Source organism: Anopheles bellator, chromosome 1 (genome assembly GCF_943735745.2).
Source record: "Anopheles bellator chromosome 1, idAnoBellAS_SP24_06.2, whole genome shotgun sequence".
NCBI lineage: Eukaryota > Metazoa > Arthropoda > Insecta > Diptera > Culicidae > Anopheles > Anopheles bellator.
In genome coordinates this window covers 8,691,296-8,716,273 of record NC_071285.1, presented here as the reverse complement: position 1 = coordinate 8,716,273, position 24,978 = coordinate 8,691,296, and the positions used below count along the sequence as shown (strand labels likewise).

The 24,978-nt window shown below is 45.4% G+C and overlaps 1 protein-coding gene across 1 annotated transcript in view; it reads left to right on the top strand.

Moving 5' to 3' along the window:
- The first annotated feature begins 13,125 nt into the window (after positions 1 to 13,125).
- The window catches only part of LOC131216676 (homeobox protein unc-4 homolog), a 41,994-nt gene continuing 30,141 nt past the window's right edge, over positions 13,126 to 24,978 (top strand). The window contains exon 1 of the mRNA XM_058211233.1: positions 13,126 to 13,585. Within this exon, the coding sequence (XP_058067216.1) occupies positions 13,126 to 13,585 (460 nt within the window). The remainder of the gene's footprint in view (positions 13,586 to 24,978) is intronic.

Genomic DNA, 24,978 nt, shown 5'->3' with positions numbered 1-24,978 from the left:
GCTCAGTTTTTTTTTTTTCCTTTTGCTACAAGCCACTCACTGGTTATTTGTTGGTTGGCCGTTTGGTCGCTTGAAGTGCTTGAGGGGTTGATAGAGTCCGGCTTCCTCCCGTTGCTCCACTTCACACAGGTTCGCCTAAACCAGTGGCCGTCTGGTGCGGGCAGTCAATTGCTTATTGAGGAAACCGAATTGAGGGCAGACCCCAGGGGGAAATTTCCCAAATCATAATTTTACTTATCAAAAGGCGCTAATACATGTGTCGAGTTCTCGTGTCTGTTTCATTATTCAAAACAAGTTCGAAAGCTCAAGTTTAACCTCCATGGCACAGTTCGAGGAGAAATGCCAAGAGAGAAAGAAGGAAGGTAATTTGAATTTTTTTATATATATTAGCAATAAATAAACAATAGCTTAACCTATCAGAAAAATCGTTAACAGATAATGAGGAGAAGCCTATAATTCTTTAAAAAGTTATGGTGAAGTTACTATGTAATCCATGTTTTGATAAAATATCCTACTACTACTACTAATCGGTTTTCTAACGGACCGAACAGAATGTAATGTTTTTAGAGTTTGAAGGTTGGATTCCGACCATAACATGAACATAATACCAATCAAGCTACGGAACATTGTGAAGTCAACTCAGAAAAAGTTAGCAAAATCCGATTCCAAAATTATTTAAGAAAGATTAATGGTCAACAAAATTGCATTGCATGAAAATTGTTCTCTCCTATTTTGCCTGTAAGTCCTAAAATATCTAAGAGAAACATTAGGTGACTTGAAAACTAAGCTTCGATTACCATATCTAAGTCAAGCAGAAATTTGTTGAAAGGCTGTTGTTTTAGAATACATTTTTGTGAACAGTTTAGCATCAATTTCTTCAATAGTGTACGAAGGATAGAAGAGAGACAATTTAAAAAATTATAGTACATTAACTACGAAAACAATGATATTACTAGCGCAAAAAATGCTGAAACGCCTCAAAACCTTACAGAAATGTTTCACAAGTTTATTTATCGGATGCTGCTAACAAGCGGTTTTATTGGGCCCTCCAGTGCAAATGATCTGCTTGCTCGGTGACAGTGAATACATTTCATAATCTACCATATTGTTGTTAAAATATTTTTGAAACATTAGAAAAAACAGATCGATATTTGATTCGTTTCCTTTTTTTTGTTTTGATTCGTTAAGGGCCGGACATTCTTCGCACCGTTCGACCGCCATACGGAGCGAATATTTCTCAATCTTCATTCAAACATTAAAACATTAAAACATTCATTTCAACATTAAAAGCGATCACTAACAACTTCTGGAAATGACTTTTTAAATATTATGGTTAATATTTGAAAAGAATCGAGAAGTTTCACTACTGCTTCTTGCTCCAATGCTGACAGTGCTTTCATTCTAATTCTCTACTACAACATTTGGCAAAAAATGTATTCTGCTAACCACAACCAGGGCCAGGGACCATTACGGCAATGCACAATCGGCGCCATCTTTTTTCGACGCCTACATACAACCGGAAGTGCACACAAATTATCGTCCCATTCGTAATGTGTCTGCCTCAAATTATGTCCACAGCGGCCATGTCGGCGGCCGGTGTGAATAACTAAAAAATTATACCTGAAGTGGAGTCATTATGGAGTTCCGCGCCGTAGTGCACCGTAATGCGGCTGAAAGCATAGCTTCGCATAGCGCCACAAAGGGGCCCACAAATGTGCTTCGCTTTCGACAAACATTTGAGGCCCGGCGACGATGCGTGTGATGGAAGCGGAAGCCACGACCATAATCACGGGGCCACCCCCTTCTATTTGCGGTGGTACATTATTATTTCTTTCTTCACTTTTCAATTAAACCAGCGGCCATTGCTTAGAGCTAGCGGGCGTCTGTGAATTGAGCTCCAGCTGAATGTGGTTGACATTTTTAATTCCGCGCTTTGTTTCGCCAACGTAAGCCATCTTCGAAATGAACCCGGCCACCAAGGGGGTTCGGAACCGAAAGAAGGAAAAGAACTTCCTCTCTAACCCATTTGTTCAGACACAAATGGAACGCAGAGCAGGGAAAAAACACAACATCCCGGGAGAATCGGATCCCCCACCGAAGGCTAACAAGGATCATTAGGAGAGGTCCAATAATGGCGCACGGATTCGGCGTCGCCATCCGAAAACAATGCCCAACGCGTTGGGGAATATGTCAAAATATTTGAAAGCAACCTCTCGTCATTTGTCACAACACGGCCACGGCACGGTCGGCCATGATCGCAACCTCGGTTCATTTACTCATTTCGCGGTGCGATTCCGCGTTCCGCTGCGAGACAATTCTTTTGAGTAAATAGAAGCTGGGCGAAGGGAAAATGACACCAATCCCATCAGTAATGGAAGTGGGATTGCAAAGAACGCCAAGAGACCAAACGAAAGAGTGTGTGTCCTCCAATTGACAGGTGAACGGCTTACGAAACCCGAACCAAACGAACTCCTTGGAACACGTCCTCTCGTGGAGAGGATAAGTTTCACATCCGTCCGCTGTTCGCGCACTCATTCCGCTAACGATCGTGTGCTCATTACAGCCTCCAACCGAGAAGGAAGGCTCTGCCCCACCAGAGCTTCCTCAAAAGGTGGCGGCCCGAAGGCTAGGGAAGAAAGGCCCCGGGAATGTTCTCGGTTCTCTGGAAGCACTTTATTCGATTACTAACTGATCGAGACTTCATTATATTTTTCTGTACCATTTCCCAGCGACCGACACGACACATGCACCGCCACCAAAACCCAGCCCCGTGGTCCCGCGTCTGACAGGTTCCGCCGGGCTTCTGTTCCATCCTTTTTGACATTTTTTCGCTCCTTTTTCTTGGCCCTCGGTTTCTTTTAAAACCAATCATTCGGCGATGAGTTCATCATTAGGAAATTTGATCATAGTGAGAAGAAGAAATTGGTAGGGCCTTTACAAATTGGAAGTAAGTCGACCCGAACCGACCGAACAGTGTGTTGATGGGCGCGCACGGGGCACGGGCCGTTGTCACTTTTTCTCCGCTGGGCTGGGAAAACCCGACCGCTACCGTCTCCAAAAAAGGACAAACTTTTGATGTTTCTCCCAAATGGTAGGAAAAAAGTCGAGTGCAGAATTTTGTGGTTCATAAACTGTGATTGTGTTTTTGTTTGGGTTCCCGGAGCGAAGGCCGCTTGTTGTCGCCTGAATTAAGCTGTAATCCTATTATAGCAAGACGTTTGAAGGTCGCCCACCCGACCGAAGATTATGCTCGTTAGTTTTATGCCCGAATGGAAACACGCGGGCCAAAGTATCCGTTTTCATTCCGAATCTGCATGTGAAAGAAAGTGTTTTCCTTTTCGGCCCGGGACTCTGCTACTCTCCAACGAAGCTAAGCTCGATATCAATAGGCAAAATTAATGGTCATTATTAAAATAAACACTCTAAATAAAACTTTAAAACAATTTGTATGTACTTTCACGTTATTTTCGCTTTCTTTCAACTAATTAGTTTGGTTTTGGCCATATGAATAAGGAATGGCTTTTGCGATTCGAGATGTTTTCCTTTTAACGTTGTTGATTCGAATGGAATGGTTGGAAAATAATACTAATTGATTCATCACTATTAATTAGCATCGATAAAGCGATAACAAATATAAAAATTTGCATTAAACGCATAAAACGGATAAACTAAGAAGGTTAGATTAGGACATGTTTTACTCACTTTCAGTCTTAAGACATTATTGTAACGATCATCACCATTGGAACGGGGAAACATTACAATTCAAATACAGTATGTCTTAAAATGTCTCCATTTTTGGTGCAAGTATAAAAAAGATAGTTTAAAAATTGTATAAACAGTACTGTGAAGAATAGGTTCTAAAACATCGATCAAGAATCGATAGCAGCCGTGAGAAGGAACTACTTTACGGATGGATTTAAAAAACGAGTGACGATGGCTTTTCTTCGCGATAAACTTCAATCACTTGATGCTTAAGAGACGATAATGCCATCCCGTATTGTCGTTATTATCTATCTCTCAAAATCGATTAGAATTGAAAGAATAATCACGTTCTACGGGACGAAAATACCACTAGACAGTAACGACGCCCTGGCAGCGCGATTATTACGAAACCAATTCAATCACGGCGGTAATTGCTCGCATTCGATCACCGGCTTCTGGCCGCCGTTGGCAAAACCGACCTCTTGAGCTTGTCGGGAGTAAAAATATCGCACCGAGAAAACAGTAGATAATCTCCCTTATCATTTCTTGTATTTATTCGCTAGCCGCCTCCAGTTTATCCCACACTTTCCGGGAAAAAAAGGAAAAAATGGCTGACTTATGAGTATGCTCCACCGACCCGTCATAATGGCCGTGGGCTAGATTAATGCTTTCCCCCATTTTTATTTTTGTTATTAGTGTCAACCATTAATGCCAGGATGGTGGCAAACAGCCGAGGAACGGAGTGCGAAATAAAGAAATCGCGAAAACGGGTCCACGATTCGGCCGGAGGGAAATGATTCCCGGAAGCAAAGTCGGAACAAGGAAAATAATGAACGACCCAACAGCCACAGGATCTTCCTGACGCCACTCCTGATCCGAACACCCTGCCGGCCTTGGTCGCAGTTCGCACAATGATAATGGTGAAACGGGATGATTGTAATTGTGGATGAATAAATTTCAAACTCCAAATAGCATAAAACGGACAGCTGGCCAGGCTGAGCCGTACGGCGAGTATTAAGTGAAGTAACATTATGTATTGTGACAGCCATCACGATTTGGTTACAGAAAAAGGGGAAAGGCAAATATGAGCCCATCATAACAATTCGTGATGTGCCGGTGTAGCAGGGAACAGAAAATGGGAAAACATGGAAAATAGTAATTTTCTGGGGTCCGACCGTCACCGAGATTGGGCCCTCCGTTCGCACCCCGCTTCGTTAATAATCACGCTGATGACTCATAAATTGTTCAATCGATCAGCCACCAGGAAGCCGACGCCGTCGCCGGGGGCAATTTGAAATTGATGTAATGGTGCGCTGCGTGCCCGGAACCGCTTTCCGTGATTAGGACGAGCACGTGACGGCGACGGCCGGGACAAAAACTTTCTCGTCCTCCGACAAATGAAGGTCCTCTCGCGGCAGGGTACGGGGATGTTGCAGCCCGAAGTGTGACAGTCTCACCAAAACACACGTCCGCTCGCCCGGCAAAGATCAGCAGCTCATCCTGTCCCGGAACGGGCCCCGGGGCCATTTTGTTACGCGCTGCCACTCACGGGCGAAAAGGCGAATCGTGCAATTGAATTAATATTCCCATTTTTCCGATTCCCATCATCTCACGTTTTGGGCGTTGGCCCGGGGGGTTTTGGCCGGGAAAATGGGTCGTTTACCGAGCGGTCGCACCGTGTGCCTTTGTTTTTAACACTGACCGGAAGTGTCCTCCGAAGGGTGCCCGCCGCTAGTTGTTATTAAACTTGCCCCACCGTTGCCGTCGAGTACTTTCAACGAGCAGCGAACGACGAAATGAAGCTACTTAGCACGATATGGAACAATAAGCAGCATTACTGATGAGTGGCGGGGCCTCACACACAATATACACAACGAACTGGCCAGGAACTTACCCGGTGATACTTTCAGCTCGTTCTGTTGAGTGTGCAATGAAGACAACATTCAAGGACTCAAATGCAATTGTCTGTCTTTATTGGTGCTAGCTATATTTAAAGGCAACTGAAAGATCACTTAAAGGCTTTTGAAATACTCTAAACTCATCCTGTAACATCCCTCTAAAATAATTACAGCTCATTCCTACAGCTTACACAGAACATCCCTTTAGAGAATTTCAGGATATAAAACAGTCTATTAATAAATCAGTGATGACCTATCTTATGCAGGTAAAATCAGTTTTAATCTCTTTACAACATTACAAATTAATTCTCTTCCAAGCAGCGTGGTTTTAACATTACGCTGCAACGGTTTTCTGACGGTTCAAAAGCTGCTCGAAGACTACTCGATTGAGCTTCCCGTTCGTCGTTCCACTATCCTCCACTAGATGGACGCGGAAAGCCAAAGCTTTTTCGCTTCGCTTTCGCTTTTTTGATTAAGAATGGAAATTTAAAAAGGAATGGAAAATAATGCAACATTTTTGTTCTTATTTTTCGGAATGTTTTCTTACGTGGGAATTTAGAATTTATCAATAATAGGAAATAAGTACAGTAATAATAATAATTACGTAAATCATCTTACGAATCGAATCCTTCCAACAATGGCCAGTTCGCCAAATTACCCGGTAAGAGGAAAAGAAACATTGAATCGTTGAATCAGTAATGTTCGGTTTTTTATAAGATCATGTTAATGACAACTTAGACTTGGTGCAATTGCTTCACTGATCACACTCTTCCATCGATTATACTTAAAACGGAACTGTATTTGATTATTGCTCTTTTTCTACTCGCAAGTAATACACTTTTTGCTTGTAATATGCCTATTTCTTTTTCTATGTATTGTTTAGTCTTAATGATTAACTCTTTACTTCCTTTAGTAAATTCCATGGAAATAAGGCGAATACGTTGTACAGCATTATTAAGGAGATGGAAAATCAATGAAAATGCTGTTATTTTCATGGGAATTCACGATTTGTTTTAAATTTTGTAGAAACAATTCGGTACGATAATGATGGAAACACAAGTCTCTATGTCTAGGAATCATTAGTTTCTATGAATCCCTCATGCTAGTCTTATAAAAAGGAAATGACCTGACGCAGGGAGTTAAAATTAACGGTAATCAGAGACAATGTTGAACGTTATAAGCGCCATATTACCTGTATTAGGTGCTATACGCAAATCATGTGTAAAAATAAAAGAACCGCAAGGCAAACACCACTTCGCGACGACGCAGAGATTACGATGATTGTAGCGTAAAGTTGGTTGCTCATTAGCGCAATACCTCCCACCGAAGTAGTAGTGGTTCCCATTCTCGGGTTCCGTTCCGTGAACGGGGTTCGGCTCCGCTAAGTGCATGATGTCAATCATCGGATCACATCAAAACACAACGCCGGCCGGGAGAGGGTCTCATCGATTGCCGAAACGTGGACCGAACCGTGAGCCTCCACCTAACGAGGGGACACACGGCGACAAATTATCTCACCTACCCAACCCCCCAAACCGGATGCCATTTTCCATTCCGCAGCGGCCCGCTCTAGCCACTGCGTTTCTTTTCTGGTTTATTTTATTTTGCCGTTTTTTTCTTGCGTAGCGGCACTACTTGCTTTGATCCGTTCCGGTCCAGTGGTGCCGGTGGTGGCCCTTAAGCCGATTGTGATTCAAATTTCTTCCTGCCACGAGCAAACGCGCGAGAGAGAGTCTGCCAAATTGCTAACTGGCGCCCGGCCATTGTGTGACCCAGCCGCCTTAACGGTGGAAAAGCGCGGCCCGGTACGCCTTCTCCGTATTCAAATGGTGCCCTGTTTGGAACTGGAATTCGTTCCCGTTTTCCCGGGCAAAGTTTTCCTAGCGCAACCATTGCGCACTCCGACGGGCTTGTCTACTTGCCAGCCTCGCCGTGCTACTATCGCTGCGGCCACCGGGCGTTACTACAGCGCCGGCCGGAGTGAACAAAAAAATCCGCGCCAACCCAGCGGCAAATAACAACAACAGAAAAGGAGCACCGGGAAAACCGCCAAGAAAACCGGCATCGGCCCGAAGCCGGTGCGCCGGAAAAGGCGTTACCCATTCATTAGATGTGGAGTAATTAACGCGCATTGCGGGAAAAAAGGAAGCGAAAAAAATCAAACAACATAATTAACTTTTCGTGAGTGCAATGGCGCGGCCGGGCCTGGGCCCGGGCAGCGATGGAATCATTTGCCAGGCACACACCAGAGCCAGCGAAAGCGCCACTCATAATTCGCAATCCGTCGCTAGTATGCACCGCGGCCACCTCCGACAAACCTAGTACCTCTTCAAAACGTGGGTCCCGCTGCACAGAGGCACCGTGAAATGGTTGAAGGTATAATTACTATTTCGGTGCGCCGGTGTGCTCCTTAATGGAGTCGGTGGCGCGAAAAAATGTTAATAGAGGCGTTAGGAAAATATAATAAATCCTCTTAGCAGCGGGCAGCGACTTCAAGCGCAGCGCTAGAGACGAGCAAGCAGCGGCCAAGAAACGGAGAAAAATTGAACCACGTAATGGAAACGGGATGGACGCAGAAAGATTACGTATCAAATTACGCCGAGTGTGGGCTCTCCCGGTTCGTTCTCAGGCGCGCGAAACATAAACAGAACTGTTTCGGCCGTCCTTGTCGCTGTCGTTGTCCGACACAGCGTCTTGTAATTTGATATAATAAGCGCTGGCCTGGCTCTTGGTAAGCGATAAATTCGGTGGCCACCGAACGAATCTGCCTAGGATGCAGCACATTCCCGGGCCCGGCCACCGGAAGGTTTATTGTTTTTATTCGTCCTGACATTTGCTGATCACACTATTGTGGCTCGGAGCCAATTCGTGCTGTCAATACAATGCGCAGGATTTTTGCGTGCGCTTCAGGGGCAGAGCGGCACTGGAACTCCACAGCCGTACTCTCGGGCGGAAGGAAAGTATTTATTGGAATCCTGGATCCGGGCAGGGGTATAACTTTCTCCTTCGGTGCGCCACTTTTAAGGAACGGTCCCGTTCGTGGTACAGCCGGTGAGGCGGCTAATAGGTAATCGAAACCTCCGCCGAAAGCTTTGTTGATTAACCGGATACGGCACCATACGCCTGAGTGCGAGCCCAGCGTGGGTAATTGTGGTGGAAGCCCCAAACGATTTTTCCTAAACATATCCGACATGTTAAGGACTGAACGGTGGCTTCTCGATTGCCATTGCGGGGACAGTTTGGTGTTTCACACGAAGCACACTAATTTGACTGTTTGGTTGAACAACTGTATTGATGAAATTGGCCAAAGATGAAAAACATTGTGCATCGATTATTGAATTTTTAACTTAAAACTTCTTCCCAAGTATCCCAAACCAATTGTGCTGGACTCGCACAATAACGTAACCGATTACTATAGGGTATTTTGTTTGAGGGTAATTTACAATTAAGTTTCAGGTTCACCGTTATCACCTTCAAATTAAAATATTAATGTGAGTCCGAGTTTCTGGAGTGTTGTTTCGTAATCTTTTCCCATCCTGTTTGTTGCGGACGCGACGAATGTTCGTCTTAAAACTCTCATTTGTTGCTGGTTGATTGTTACATTATTGTTAGACGATCCATTCGACCTCCAATCCATGAACTAGTGCCCTCAACCATCGTAGACATTAGTTCGCGAAAGAGCCCAACAATATCTGAATGATGGAAAACTCCGGAAATATTGTTCTGGTCCGTTTCCGAATTTTGGAAATAGAATCGTTTTCTTTCAAGAGTATCCAAATGGAAATATTGCGTATTTTAAAAATAATGTTGTTGGAGTTGGTATTATAGCAAATGTAAATTTAAATGTTTTATCCCTAAGCGAATTGAAAGTGTAACATTTGTGTAATGACATGCCCACGTCCAGCACTGTTTACAATCATTACAAACCAGAAACCAGCATCGCAGCTTTATTGTAGAATTAAAATTCCGAAAATAGCTTTCATACCAATCAGCGTCAATCCACTTGCAAAAGACTCTTTACAAAACCATCGATAATGTTTTCCGGTGGAACCCGCATGAAGGACGCTGGGTGGGACTCCTGGCGCTAATCCCTTCCGTTTAATCATTGTCAAGATAAGTAACAAAGAGTGGTGCTCGTCGAACGGGAATCCCACAAATCCTTGCCCGCTGTGATTGTGAGCCATTTTCCTCGAGTTCAAAGCATGGCCAGCGACCGCACAAACCAATTCGACGTTATCTTCGTGTGAGGACGCGGAAGAAAAAACAGAGGAACCCCACGAATCGAAAGTGCTCCGCTTGGAAGACACAAGACGTTCGTTTGTTCACTTTAAGAGGGTTTGTGGTACGGTATAGAAAAAAACTTTCATTTTAAAACCGTCACTGTAGTACGCTGTGTGTGCATCTGGCCGATTGTGAGGGGCTTAGAATTAGAAGGCAGCCCGCAGCCCGAGCGCCAGCGGGTGGTGTCTTTCATCCCACTTTTTTGGCGGTCCCCACTTTTATTGGTCCAATGAAAATTTCCGCCATTTGCCATTTCGATTGAAAACTGGACCGCAGATGTGCGGGATATAATTGAAATTAATTATGTCATCAAGGCAACTAACGTTTCGTTGCTGAGCGAACTGGCGTCAGCTCAACAATCGAGCGGTGCGTGGTCGTCTCAACAATTTGGCCATTTAACAATCGCATTCATCAACCGAGTTATTCGGACCTACTTTCGGTTTATGTTTTTATTAAAACACAAACCCGCTCTATGTTGTGAGTGATCAATGTAATAATTTACCTAAACAGCAATATTTCAGTAATACTTTAGGTAACATTTCGTGGGCCCTTCGACACTCCAGGAAAATTGATAAATTAGCTTCTGAAAAGTGGTTCATTGCGTATTTTTGAACAAAATTTCAACATCGATGCAGTTTTGCAGAACAAATTTAAATGTTTATATTCATGTTCATGCAGATGCCGCACTGGCGTCTTCCGAAATGGAATCAATTAATTCAAGTGGTAGGGACAATGGAGCTACCGTCAAGCACGACGATAACAAAAAATCGATAACTTCTTGTACTTTTCAAACAGTGTGTTGCACAACAATAGGCTTGTTTCACGTGACCGGTTTATCGATTTTTACACATTAAGATTGTTTGACATAAAATTAGTCTCAAGGTATTGAGTACCAGAATGGAATAATATTTAGCTTGCTTACTAACATGATGTTTAGTTTGTGCATCAAATAAATATTTGTTACACCAGTTTACGAATTTTATGATGTTAAATATTTCGCCCTTTGATTTTGTAAAATAAAAATAGGATAGCAACCTTAAGTATTCTGCAGTACCGTACAAACGGATGAAATGTAACACAAAAACACTCTAAAATGTTTTTCGAAAACCCTAATGATGGAATTACCCTAACAAGTGCTACCCACCGTGCGTAAGGGATAAACTGTAAGTAAAACGGGCCACTAAATGCTCGTTTTAAATGCGCCGCACCATCGAACATCCGGTGAGTGCACCGAGTGCAGCTCCGCAAATCCTCGTAGCAGTTCGTTATCTACTACCACGATGATGCTGGCCCAAACTTTGCACATCTTTCGAGCCATCGTCGTCCTTCCATTCGGCGCTGGCCCACGGTATCTCGTGCCCGGGCCGCCACTCGACACCACCACTCTGCCACTGGCGCTGACAAGATTCAGCCAATCAATAACGAACTAATTACTGTTTTAATTAACATGTTCTCATTGTTAAATCAGTAATAAAATTACAGATTTTACGACTCCGTCGTTTAAAATACTACGATTCCTGCGTTCCTTCCTCACCGCCCGCCGGGATAACCAGGATTTCCCCGGACGCGCGCCAGCCTGGGCTGGACCCAGCACCAATACCCGGGTCCTCAGTACACGACGTACCGAGGAAGGTCCTGCTTCGTTGCGGTTCGGTCCTTTCGACGCTCACAATTTTCGTGTCCGTGCCCGTGGAGATTGCCGTACAATTCATTCATTATTCGCTAATTCCATTTCGGTGTCACCGGTGAACCGAAACTATCCGAGAGGAGCCCACGGAATCGAGCATAAATCGATGCAGCAACTGCGGAGCCATCAAAAATGTCCCAGCAGCCGTTGCTAGGGGCGACACCTGTGGAAAAACGGTGGAAACTGTGTGGAAAACGGCTGGCCACGCCTTCTTCTCGCCGCTCGCCATTCTGTCGCTGCTATGTATATAACGCCATTATGTATATGGCCCAGTCGTTAGCTCGAACTGTCCATTCGATTTGCAGCCATTGTGTGCCAGTGTGCTGTCGGCGACCCAGCAGCTAACACAATTTACCACTTTTCCCAGTGCTGAGCCCCGGTTTTTTGCCCGTCGCGAGCTGTCGAGAAGATGCATTTCTCGTGCTGAGATTAACTGAGCAATTTGCATCTCCGCGCAAAGCCAGCATCTGTGTTTACGTGCGTGAGAGAGTGAAGCTGCGGATGAATCTTCCCAGGAATCAAATTGAATTGAATCTTCCCACCCGTTTGCCCATTCAATTATCTGCGTCCTGGTGCCACTGGTCATCCCGCTCTACTCACTGATACGAACCCCGTCGAACACTCGAACACGCCCTGTCGACAGGCCGAGAGAGGGGAGAAGCAAAGCAAAGCAAACCAGGCGATAACTACTTGCCAGGATAACCAGGATAACCAGGGTTGGAAATAATCCCCAGGAAATAATCACCATGGCGTCAAACCACCCTCTCCAGGCCCTGTGCGCGTGTGCGTGTTGGGGTGTTGAACGGCGAAATCGAGATGAGGACGGAAAAACTCTCCTCAGTTTCATTCAGCACCGCCAACAACGACCACGTTTTCGGGAGCTCCGGCCGACCGACTCGGTTGCGTGGATTTTGGTTGCGTGGCCGCTCTCTTGGTTGTGTATCGTTCCGGCGTGCAACGCGAATATTCGTGGCGTTCGAAACCACTGTCACCACTAAACAATAGTACCAAACGAGAGTTTTCTTCCTTTTTTTATTTCGTTACGTGTCGCTGAAAAGTGCAGAAAATGTGGCCAAAGTGCGTGACGGTGTTTGTCACGCCACTAGTCCCGGTGGCGAAATAATGGATGGTTTAGTCACGAAACGGGTTGTCTACGATGGATCCCGAACGAGGCTCCACTGGGGCCCAACATCCGGCGAGATAAACATTTGCCAACCGTGAATCGAGAGGCGTGAATTCGTGAAATAAAACGTGCAATCAATGGCTGGTGGCGGTGACGATGTCTTCTCGAGGCTCCTCCGTGTCCTTCGTTCGCAAAACCATGCCTGCCGCCCCAGATAGTAGTACATTATTCGCGTGAGCCTTCGTGATTGTCGAGTGCAGTGTGTCCGCAGTGCAATGCCGGTTCCCTCACCTAACCCTGCACATTAGCCACGTTTCGAGTGGTCCGCGTGTTGCGTCCCGAGGCCAAGGCGCCTCGCGTGAGGTAGTGACACAGAAAAACAGAAAGATAAATAACAAGCTGGCAACGGGAACGGCAGCGGGGTTTGGGAAAGAATGAATCTTGAGACGCTGCCCAGGTCAGAAACAATACACGTTACAGCGCCAGCCGCCGCAGCCGCCGCCGCCGCCGCAGCAGCCGCGGCCCTTCACAGTCACAGCAGCAGCACCAGCGGCAGCAGCAGCAGCAACCGTCCCGTCCAGACCATGCCCCAACGATCCCCGTTCGCCATCCAGGAGCTGCTCGGCCTGGGCAGCAGCGGCGAGTCCGCACGGCCCTCGAGCGGCGTCGTGTCCGCGGTCACTCCGTCACTCTATCCGACGGCCGGCATCGGGCAGGCCTCGTTCGCGGCCGCGGCCGCCGCCGCCGGATGTGCCGATCCGCACCAGATGCAGATGGCCGCGGCGTCCCGGATGGCGTACTTTAACGCCCATGCTGCGGTCGCCGCGGCCTTCCTGCCCCACAACATTGGCGGCGGAGGATCGCTGCAGCTGCACTCGGCACAGTCGGCCAACAGTAAGTACCGTAGCAGTTGACTTCAGCTGACCACGATGAAGGATCTCCGTTTTGCTCCCATGATCCCCGTGATGAGCTTGATGATCTACCCAAATGGTCATTTAATCATGTTTTGCGAATTGTTTTCTTATTGCTGCTTTCCGAGCTTTCACTAACCTACCTGTTCTGTTACTTCAACAACAAACTGCGCCTAAAAGACAAGATACTTTACAATTTGTGTTATGTAAAGTGCGTGATTGCCTTACTACCTACTTGGTATTTTGCTTATATTTTTGTTTAAAGAAGCTTTGAGCTGCAAGAAATAGTTTGGCAATGACAAGCCAATATGTTGCAATCAAGTCTTTGTTGAAGCACAGGATTTCATTTTATAGTACCACCTCTTATAGGAATCGATATTCCAAATACTTTTTTTTTAACAATTGTTCTTAGTTAAATTGTTCTTAGAGCCATGGTTCTAGTATGATCAGCAACATTTGCTTCCTATCGTGATCGTTTGAAAGGTTTAATTTTTTTTTTATTGACCATTTATGATTAATTAATTATATGATTATTTTGCAAGAAATCATCTAAACACATTTCACAACCAGAGGAAGGAATTTGCTATACAAAATAACCGCCAGACTAAAATATATTGCAGCCGTCTTACTGATCGTACACGAAAGATTGGACAAGTAATGTTAAATCAAAATTTGAAATAAAGGCAACAAAATCGGAAAGTATGACAATTATAAATTAATTGTATTACAGACATCAAACAGATGAATTGCATTATCCAAAAGCAATGAGCCTCCTCCCGCTAATGAGGCATTTGATCTCATTACTCAACATTAACCCGCATGTTCCATATTTAAGTGGTGCTCAAATTATTTGCACCTGAGTCGTAAATCGTCATGATAAAAATTATTGGAGCTGTACATTATTTTTATTTTACTTTCAAAAGCATGATTTTTATAAATTTTGTTGATTGACGTTTGAGATATAATTTATTCCTTGGCTATTTTTTTCATGGCATATCGATTAATTGGTCACAGAGTGCCTGAACTTGAACCCTATGACAGTGCATTGACTCGAATGATTAGTTGAATTAGAGAAAATTACGGTTCAGTTCGTTTAGATGAACGCAAAAAAGATTAACCACAAGCTATGATTGGCTTTGCTCTACCACCATTCATGATATGATCATAAATGTTACAATTTAACCAAAATGTAGATATTCCTTTTTTTAACATGTCAACCAACAACCTAACACTTCATTCGTCCCGGTCAATGTTCGATGAAAAAAAAGGAACCATCCCCCAGACAGCAATAGATTAACAGAAATCTATTTTGCCACGCTCGCGGTCTGCATCGAGCCAATTTCACACGTTTAACCCTAAATTGCCACCGTTCGGCCTTTACCGGCGAATTAGTCCAGCGCCAGGGGCGAAAAGCACGGTGGCTCGGTGCAACATCGCAGCGTGACACGGGTCCTTGGTCCTGCAACATCGTCCTTGCTCCTTGGTGCATCGAATATGTTGTGCAACACGGGGCTGCTCACGCAAGCCAGACTGGCCAGATTGTGCAACTCGCAATGCATTCGCCGGCCTTTGAGCGCTCCGAACGGTTTATTTCCATCTTTCCGGTAATGAGATCGCTGGTCCCTTTTTTTGTTTGTGGTCAGTTCCTTGGTTCCATTGGCTGTACAGTTCTTGAGGTGTAGCAAAATGGACAGCGCTGTTGGTGAGTTAGCTTGGAGTGATTAATCATTCGAACCGATTGAGTGATGATTGAGTGATGCAAAAAATGGTTTCTTTGTGGCGCAGTGAAATATTGAGTGCAGTGCATCAAACTCCTAATTCTAAGGTGTAGGCTAAGCAAAGTGTTTGCAAAACATGACCACGATTGAGAATGAATAAAAAACCAATGTGAAAGACACTCTATTTGTAACAGGATAAGAAATTTGTTGAGTTTATTTTGGTAACGTCTGAAGACACTCTTTCCCATCTAAATAGACCGTTTCCCGTCGGCATTCGGTTTCGCACGGTAATGTCGGTACGTCCATTGGTCCTCACGGTTAGTGATGCCATAGTCACAGTGTAACTGTTGTCGTTTGAATTGCACAATCTGTGAAAATAAGATATGCTTCGAAAAGCAAAACTAGCATGGATTTACAAAAGCATCTCTCATCGAGTACGAGCCACTCTAGAAATTAACAAACGTTTTGCTAGTCTTGGTTGAAGTAACTATGAAACTTATTTTGATGTTTTTAACTATTCGAATGTTGGCCATTGTACATGGAATCACCACACTAAAACGAGTTTTCCTAAAACGGTGACTGATGAGTGCAAAAGTTACAACTTGCCATGCCGTACACTCCGCACGAACGGTAACTCTGCTGCTGTCCGTTGTAATCCCGGAGCACTAATGCTACTTTTGCACGACTTTCCCTGCGTGGTTTATTGATTAGTCTAATTGGAACAACTCTTCTAGCGAGCCTGTGGCAACAACAGCGGTAGAAAAAAATGGAAACAGGACGAGGATGCTAAATGAGAATAGAATACGACAGCAGCAGAAGCAGCGGCGACAGCGGCATCGGAGAGAAGAAATGTGCAAATTCTGGGCAAACATAAAACCCTGGCCACACCGGGGCATGGTGGTGCCACGGGGCAGAGGAGGTTGAGGAAATGAAAGATGCAAGGACCAAAAAAAGGGAAAACAGGAATAAAACACATACACAGAGCCATAAAGCAGTCCGCGGACGAGAACGCGCGAGAGAGAATAATAAAGCCAAAATTTAAGGTGTGAAATAAAACAAACAAATGGAACCGTTTTACACACTGCCACACCGGGTCCACCGGGTCGGCCCGAATCCTTTCGGGATGGTGCAACCTGAACCGAAAGGGATCTCGCCAAACCCGGCCAAGCGCCGTAGCCAAGGGCCGGAGGAGAGATGAAGAGGCGCTCCGCGCCCAGCGGAGCCCACGGAATTGGAATGTACCAACTTTTGCCAACCTGGTCCAAGCTTGCGTCTCGCACCGTCACGTAGCGCTTTCTCGCCTTCCTGCTCGCGCAGATACACTGACGCACACAGACACAGTGGCAGGGACGACATAAGGACGCACGTAAAACTCTACACGTTACCATTGTTATCAGTACACACCTTGGCCCCCGAGGGGGCGCGGGGAACCGGGTGACGCGCGGAGTGGCCCTTACGTGTGGAAGGGCTCAACCATGCGTCGCGTTTAAGGGCACGGCAACCGCGGGGAACCGGCTACCGGCAACAGGGGAACATCATTAGCCCGCCGCCGTTGCTGCCGTTATTTTTCTCCTATTTGGTTTACTCTTTTTATACGGACTACGGTTTCTGTCTAGGTGTATGTGTTCGAATCTATCTTCCTTCTCTTTCCATGCCCCATTGTTTCCTATTTTATCTGTTTCATTCGCAATTCAATTTTTTCTTAGCGACCTAATCCCACTTTTTGCCGAATGTTGGCACAGGGTGGTTCCAAAAACGGATGGCAAAATTTTGCCTCCAGAATCCCGGACTGGCAGCACTGCCCAGCGAAGGGAAAAAGAGGAAAAACTTTTACACACTCACACGTACACAGGCAGGGTGAAAGCCCAGACGAGAAAATTAACATCGCCCGAGGAACGCCCGGCGCCACCGGGCAGGACGGTGTCCGATGGTGACGGTGGTTGCAGGGATTTTTCTCATTTCTCCCCGGGTGCCCGGGACATCCCGTGCCGTGGGGGGGCGGTGGCCGGTAGGTGGCGGTGGGCAGGGAACAAAGGCAAATAGAGGGAAGTCGTTCCCGCTAATAAAGTGGGTTAATCTGCTGCACTGCGCGTTGGCTGGCTTGCTGGCCTGGCTGGCGCGGCCTGGCTGCCGGTGCTCCTGAGGGCTGCTGCCATTGACACTCGTGCACCCGGAAAAAACCACTGCAACCCGCCGGGTGGGTGGCAGGAGGAGATGAGTTTTCACCTCGTGAAGCGCAAGGGCTAATTAATGCAAAAAGGACATGCACTTCCTGTATGTATATATGGGGGCCCCGTTCGCTCGCTGGTTTTGCAGCAACGCGGCGCATGCAGCCTGTCCCAAACTAGGTGCCGGTGTCTCTCAATGTATGTAGTGTTTATTGTTGCCTTAATATGCAACTAACACGCAGACATGCGGTGGTCGTAGAAAATACTTTTTTCCCTCACGCCCAGGGCCAACGGCCAGCATCTCGTTAAAACACAGGGTGTGTCATAATAGGATGTGCCTCGTTAATTGCTACTATGCTTCTTCGGTTTCTTCTTCCTGTTCGCAGCCATCGAAGCAATCCGTTTAACGCATTCACCAACAACAATGCACTTTCGCCGGTCAAATCTCGCTTGGTCACTTTGTTGCCGGCCAGCAATTATTCACTTAAACATATGCTCCCTGCGGGGAAACAAAACAAAATCGCCACATCGCCTTTCCCGTTGATCCTGATCGTAATCGGTCCACTCCACCCGGGGTTTTCACCAAGGATTTGGCATCGATTCGGGCCGACCTCGGGAAAGAATAGAGTTCTACGAACCCGCACTGCTCTTTTCTTTCCGAACTCACCGAACATATGAGCAGTCACCCTGTGCCGATGACCACCCCGTACCCGGGATGTGTTGGGCCCGAGGATTGGGCCGGATTTGTTTACGGGTCCCCGAGCCCCGTGTTCAAGTGGTTTATTAATCTGTTTTTCTGCGAACACTCGAAGGCGCTCAAGGATTCGCCGGTAGCGCTGCTTGGCCACTTTCTTCCCTCGTGAACCGTGCAGGAAAGCTGGTCGGAAAAATAGGCAAACGGCGGGGGTGTGGGGGGCAGAGTGTCCCGGTGTGGGCGCGCGCAGAAGAATCGCACAGCGTTCGGAAGGAGGTCCCGGGAAGAAGGACCCGGAATTCCGCTGAACCGAGAAGCTTGCGGTGGCGGGCGTGAGTATCAAATTTCGGCCCATTTTTTTGCCAGTCCCTGTCAGCCTGCTTGCTCGAGGCCGAGGGCACTCGAAAAGGATTCACAGGATATTCAACACACTTACGGATGACATTCCGAAGCCAATGCCCAACGACGACGATGATGATGATGATGACGGATTGCTGTCGACGTGCATAAGGTCGAGAGCGGTCCACAAACGAGCATGCAAGAGAGGGACGGCATAATCGGCTGGGCATAAAGGATAAATGGCAGCGGAAAAATGAAGCCCTGGAAAGGGAAGAACCCGTCAAAAGAACGCACGAAGAAGGTGAGAAAATTTGTAAAACAAAATACAAATCAAAGGCAATCTTGTCACGAGCGAGCTCATGAGATGAGATAAGCGCAGGACGAGATGCCATGAGCGAAAGAGAACGACCGACCGGCCTGCTGGTACCTTTTTGGCGAACTGGCGTTTCGAGGGCTTTCGGGTTGCTAATAGCGACAGAGAATGGGCGATCAAAAGGATTGAACTGAATGGGAAAGAAAAGAACCGAAGAGGCGATAAAATCGAGCTGAGAAATTGGTAATCCTGTAAAAATAAACCGCCTACGGTTGTGGCTGTGTTGCTGTTGTTGTTTTCGCTCGCTCTGTGGCTCTTGACTACCGAATTTCCCGTTTTGTTGTTCCGTAAACCTATCCACCCCGTCCCGTGTGCCCTGCCCGCGTGCCAAAGGACTCTCGGGCGTTTCGAATTTCGGTCCTCGCTCTTGCTGTTGCTGTTGTTGTTGTTGCTGCTGTCGATTGAGGCGAGACAACCTTTCTAAAAAAAAAACAGAAAAATACACCACACATTACCAGATACCAAAAACCTCCGAAGGAATGCTGCGGAAGGCATTGTGTTGGGTTCCTTTTGCTGCCACGCCACGCCGGAACGGAAACGGATGAAATGGTCTTTCACCACCTCGGCCACCACAATAGGGGCCGGGTTTCGGCGACGACGTTAATGATATGATGACACATGCAGCCTCAACCTAGTTTATGCTATTTATTAATGTTTTTTTTTTCGCTCTTCCGACGATGGAATTTCTCATCCTTCACACCTTTGACCCTCGCCCACACTGGAGACTCGGAGCATATTTTGTCGGGCTGCTGTCACCTCTTGTAAACTTCGCAACCCACCACGGGGATCGCTAAACGAGCTCCAAGCGACGGCGAGATAACCTTATTTTCACGCCGACAGCCCTGACGGACTATTATTCGTGTACCGTTGGCGTGCGATCCTCGGCTACAGACTGCCGACGGCTCATGCGCGATACTCCACCGCGCGCGTACTACTTTTTCAATTTGTCAATCGGCCCCGACCAGCCCCCAGCAGGCCTTCACGGTTGGCAATTGGTGTGTGGGGCCGTCCGTCAATCGGTGCGATCGATGCAAACGATTTTTCACTCCGCCGAGGATGACGTTGCCATCAGGGTGTTCGTGTCCGCCCGCAAAAGGCGTTACGAAGCGTTACGGGGCACTCCGCGGTGCCTTTCAGTTCAGTAATTGGAGTGATTTCATCGCCGCCATCGGAGAGCCGGGAATCGGGTCTCCCAAAGGTGGATGGATCGATGTCGGCCCGGGGGTGTTACGGTACAGGGCGTCCCGGTGAGCCCACGGTAAACGGGCCCATTCACTGTCGACCATCGGTCGCAGAGGCTTTGTGCAGTGAAAAGGTTGACTGGAAAATGATTGAATAAATATTGCTTCGGTAGTCGCGGACACCGTTCGATTGCGCGGTTGTTTGTCATTTCTCGCCCTATCTTCGATCGAATAGACCACGCAGGACCACGTGCTACGCTAAACGAGTAAACGAGCTGGGTTCAGGTGACTTTTCTGCTAACCGTGTTCAAGGCATATTGTTTTGTTGGATGGTTAGAAACACATGATAAAACATATAATTATCTAGGTTTTTCTTTGATATTTCGAAGGTTTCATTTTACAGTGTTATAGAGTAAATTTTTGATAGATTTCGAAGGCTATGTTTCAGAAAGTTACAGGAACTTTCAGGAACGTTTCAGGAACAACCTCAAGACCGTAATTCAAGTTGCTATTGCTGAAATAGGACCAGACAAAATCGAAAATGTACTCAAAAATAGAACGATCGAATGAGCTACTGCCAAGCCAATCTTGGTGAACAGTTTACCAAAATCGTTTTCTATACAAAATAATAGTTCAAGCATCGAATAATATTCAGCCGTTTTTTTCTATAACTTATTCGGATTCCGATTATTCCGATTCTTGGTCAATTGAATGTCTTTCACTTAGAGACAACTAATCAGGGCAATGCAGAGTATTGAGATTCCAATAATCACTATTTGATGTCTAGATAGTCAGTTTATTTTAAAACCGTTATTTAGGTCAGTCAGGTAGTCAGGGTCAGAAATTTTTGCTCCGTTATGAGTTTATCGTTTGTATACCGTGCTCTTGTTGTTCGTCCTTTATTTGGATATGTTTATTTGGTTCTGCAAGCTCAGAGTCAATCACGATCGAGCCGAGAAATCATAGCGATCGAGAATCATAGAGTGGTTCGATCATTTCGCGAGGACTGCAATGCTTAAGGTTGGATCGCAAAGGCTTGAAGAGCATGAAAATTGCAGGGTTATGGGGATCGTTACTTGTTACTCACAGTTTGACCTTAGCATAGCATTGAACATAGAATCTTGTCAGATATGCGTGCATATGTATGTGTAAAAATATGAGTAGCAGCAGGAATGAGTTGAATGAGAGCAGGAATGTTTATCCTATCAATCCAATCATAAAAACCACAAGTTGTTGTTGGTACATAAAGCTGTTCGGAAGCTTGATTTCCTCTTAAGAAAACTATAGTATTTCCATAACTATGTGGCAGTGTGGCAAGTATTCACACAGGGCCACTAGGCAAATAGACCGGTTGACTTCAGTATTAATATCTCAAGGTTTCACTTCCCCCGAATGCATATTTCATTTACGAATGTTTTATGATTTACTGTGACTTCCTCTAATTGGTTTCTAATAACGAGTGGCGCTTGCTAACATCGGAACAGTAATTTTGGGAGTTTTTTTATTGGTTCACGCCTGCAGAAGGCAAATCACCCCGAACCCTAATTATCGACCCTAGTTTGGCGCGCGCGGCTGTTCCGTTAGTTTTAGGTGGCCGGTTCTCCTTTATCGATCCAGATATGACAGCTGGTGGCCAGAGTGCTACGCAGAAAGGCGTGGCCACCCGGCTGTACGCCGGAACAGCAGGATTTGTCAAGTAAATTTCTAGTGCTTTTCTGATTCGTGTATTAGATCCGTGTATTATTCCTCTTTTCGTCATTGACAAGATAGTTTAAATTAAACTACTTACTTTGTATATTAAGTACTTCAATGCTCAATTTGATGAGACAAAAATCCACTGATCGTTCCCACGGATTGGCGTTAGAAAACCCAGTTCTTTTGCTATGCTGCCCAACCAACCGAGTTTTGTAAAAATGTTCAATAAAACATTACTCGACGTGACCCAAGAAAGGAGTCAAATTGAAGTTGATGTAAGCCGCTAGTTAAGCATTCTGGCACCACACAGCACACGCAAACTATCAACCCTAAGTCATTTGGGTGATGTGGAAAAACTTAAAGCCACCGCGCGTTGAAATATTCATGCCAAGAAGTTTGTCCACTACTTCTGCCGGGCCCTTATTAGACACTAAGCACCGATTGGGAGTCCGGAGTTGTACGCTACTTTTGCGTGTACTCCTCGCTCGGCGCTCCTTTGCTCGTTTGCAGTTTGAATTTATTTCATTATATGCCACGCTCGGCGGCTCGACCGTCTTCTGACTACTTCGGGAGGGTCGAAATCGGTAAGGTCGTCCTGCCCGGTCGACCTGGGCCCCGGGTTTCCTATCGTAACGCAATTTGCACACCACGCTCGCCAGTCTGCCAGTTGCGGGAAAGTCGTTTAGGGATCGACCGACGCTCTGGGGAGACATGCGCACCAGCGATGGCCGGCCTTCGGTGGCAGGATATGCGCCCAGCGAGCGAAACAGGGACCGGGGACACAGAAATTCGGGTGAGATGTGTACCTTGGTGGCCCTAAAACCGGCGGTGGGAGCGACCCACTACGGTGTCATGTCCTTGGGATGTTCCGATAAATGTTTAATAACCTCTCGCCCCATCCCGTCAGCTAGCGGCCTATCAGCGCGGGGACTTTGTTTGCCTTCGGTTGGCGTTGTTTTTGCAATTCTACTGCCTTCGAGCGTCCTTAGCACTCGTCTGGTGCTGCTGAGGTTTGGAGAGAATAACATTTCGATTACTCCGAACACCTCGGAATAAATTATTAGTTATCTCATTTCGGCAGCAAATTTCGGATCGGCCGTAAGGGGATAAGCAATTTCCTTTTCAATGAAGTGGAACGTTTTCCATTAATAAGCACGATACAGAAATCCGATTTGATTCTTTTTTTCAGTTAACATTTCCGTGCAATGTTCTATATACTGTGGTCCTTGCTTTATAAGATTTTTAGAATGTCCGTCTCGCATGTTTGTACCATTATTTAACGTGTTATTTTCCCTACTCATGCTAGTCAACAACCAAGCTACCAAACAGGCCAACATAAGCAAAGATTTCTTTTACTTACTACTTCACTGCGATAGGCATGAAAGAGAGCTAAACCCTAATTTTAACCATAAACCTCATTAGCCATTACCACATTTGAATTCAAAAATCCTAAGGTATTTTTCAGTTTGAATTAAACCGTGCCACACACATCGATGATTGTATTGCCTCCTTAATCCCAAATTCCCAGCGGTGGAGGTCAATATTTTGATCGCCATTGTACGGATGCTTAATTACACATTAGTTGGGCCTATCAGCTCCCCATTTTCCTGAAAATGTGATTACGGCTAATATTTAATCATCAAACAAACTGTTTGGGTGTTCCATTCACGCGAAATACACTATTTCGTGCACTCAACAATCGTCCAGGTTTTCTATCGAATTAGGCATATCTGCTTAGTGTCCACAGCCCAATCAAAACATGTTAGGCACATTTAAGTGTTATCAACTCGGGCCTCGTATCGGGCCATCGGAGTTAATGGAGCATTCTCAATGGGGACCCCCGGATATGCCCAGGAGTCTACAGACACAGACGGCAATGATTTGGTATAATTAAATGATGATGTGGAAGTACGTACGAATGGCGGCCAGTAGGTTGGAATATAATTGTGTTAATGCACCAACACTGGGACTGCAAATGAAAAACGAAAAGTTTCGTTAGTTGTACCTGCGTAATATTTATTTAAATCTGCATATGATAAAGGTATCGCACAAAAACCTCTTCTGACTTCACATTGAAGGGTATAGTTTAGAATACCAAATCAAATTTGCAGTGTTTTAAAGATAGCCAAACCTGACATTGCAGAAGTATTTCAAATGTTTCTACAGGACGCTTTTCCTTAAGTTTTGCATAAATCGCCTGATGACGGTATAATAGTTTCTTAATCAACAATCCCTCGTGAACAACTTAATCCATTTTGGGGTTCTTAACTATTAGTTTCAATTGACTTAATTCTTCACTTTACTCAACTAAAACTATTCTGACGTCTCTTTTAATGCTTTTGGCAGGAACAATTGCTTTCTGTGTTCATGACCCGTAGAGTAAGATTCTGTTTTTCGGCTTTGCTTCAGTTTTGTTGCTTACATAGTTTACATAATACTAAATCTCAAGATTTGCACACTTAAAATTGAAGAAAAATAATAAAATGGCTGTAAAATTATGCGTAACGTTCCAAATGAACTTTAAATTAAAAGAGTTTATAAGGGCCATCTTAATTAACAAGATAACGCAGATAATAAGTCCTACGTCGAGAGTCTCAAAGATGTTCAGGCTGTTGGCCGTTGTTACATGGTAAGGCTATGATGCCCTCAAGTAGTAAGTCGGAATGGGTAATGAGACCGAATGAGAATTAATTTTGTAGAACCTAATCAAGGTTTAAACAAATGCAATGGAGCTGCCTGATTAATCTCGAAATACAAGAGGAGATCCGTTGATGTTTGTCAACTGTTGATACATGTTCCATCGTATTTTCAATCACATTTTTACAATAAACAAACAATTTTTATAATAAACATTTCTATAATAAACAAGTCACATTTATATATGCATCATGCAAGGCGCTTCTTGTGCCATTTCTACCACTTATGTGCCAGAGAGTCTTTATGATCAATCTTATGTGTACAGAAGAAGTAGTGCCTCAACCCTTTGAACAACAGAAGTAATATAAATTACCGGTCTATGCATCGTATTTTATATTAGTACCACAGCATCATATTTGGATCTTACTGCACTCCTAGGTATATTTGGTACATTTGCTTAGTTGGTCACCAAAACGAACGAAACCCGAGTGTTTATGGCTACGCCATTCTTTTCAAATGACACGCTTCGTTACCTTTTCTGAAAAATTACAAACCGGACGCGAATCCATGG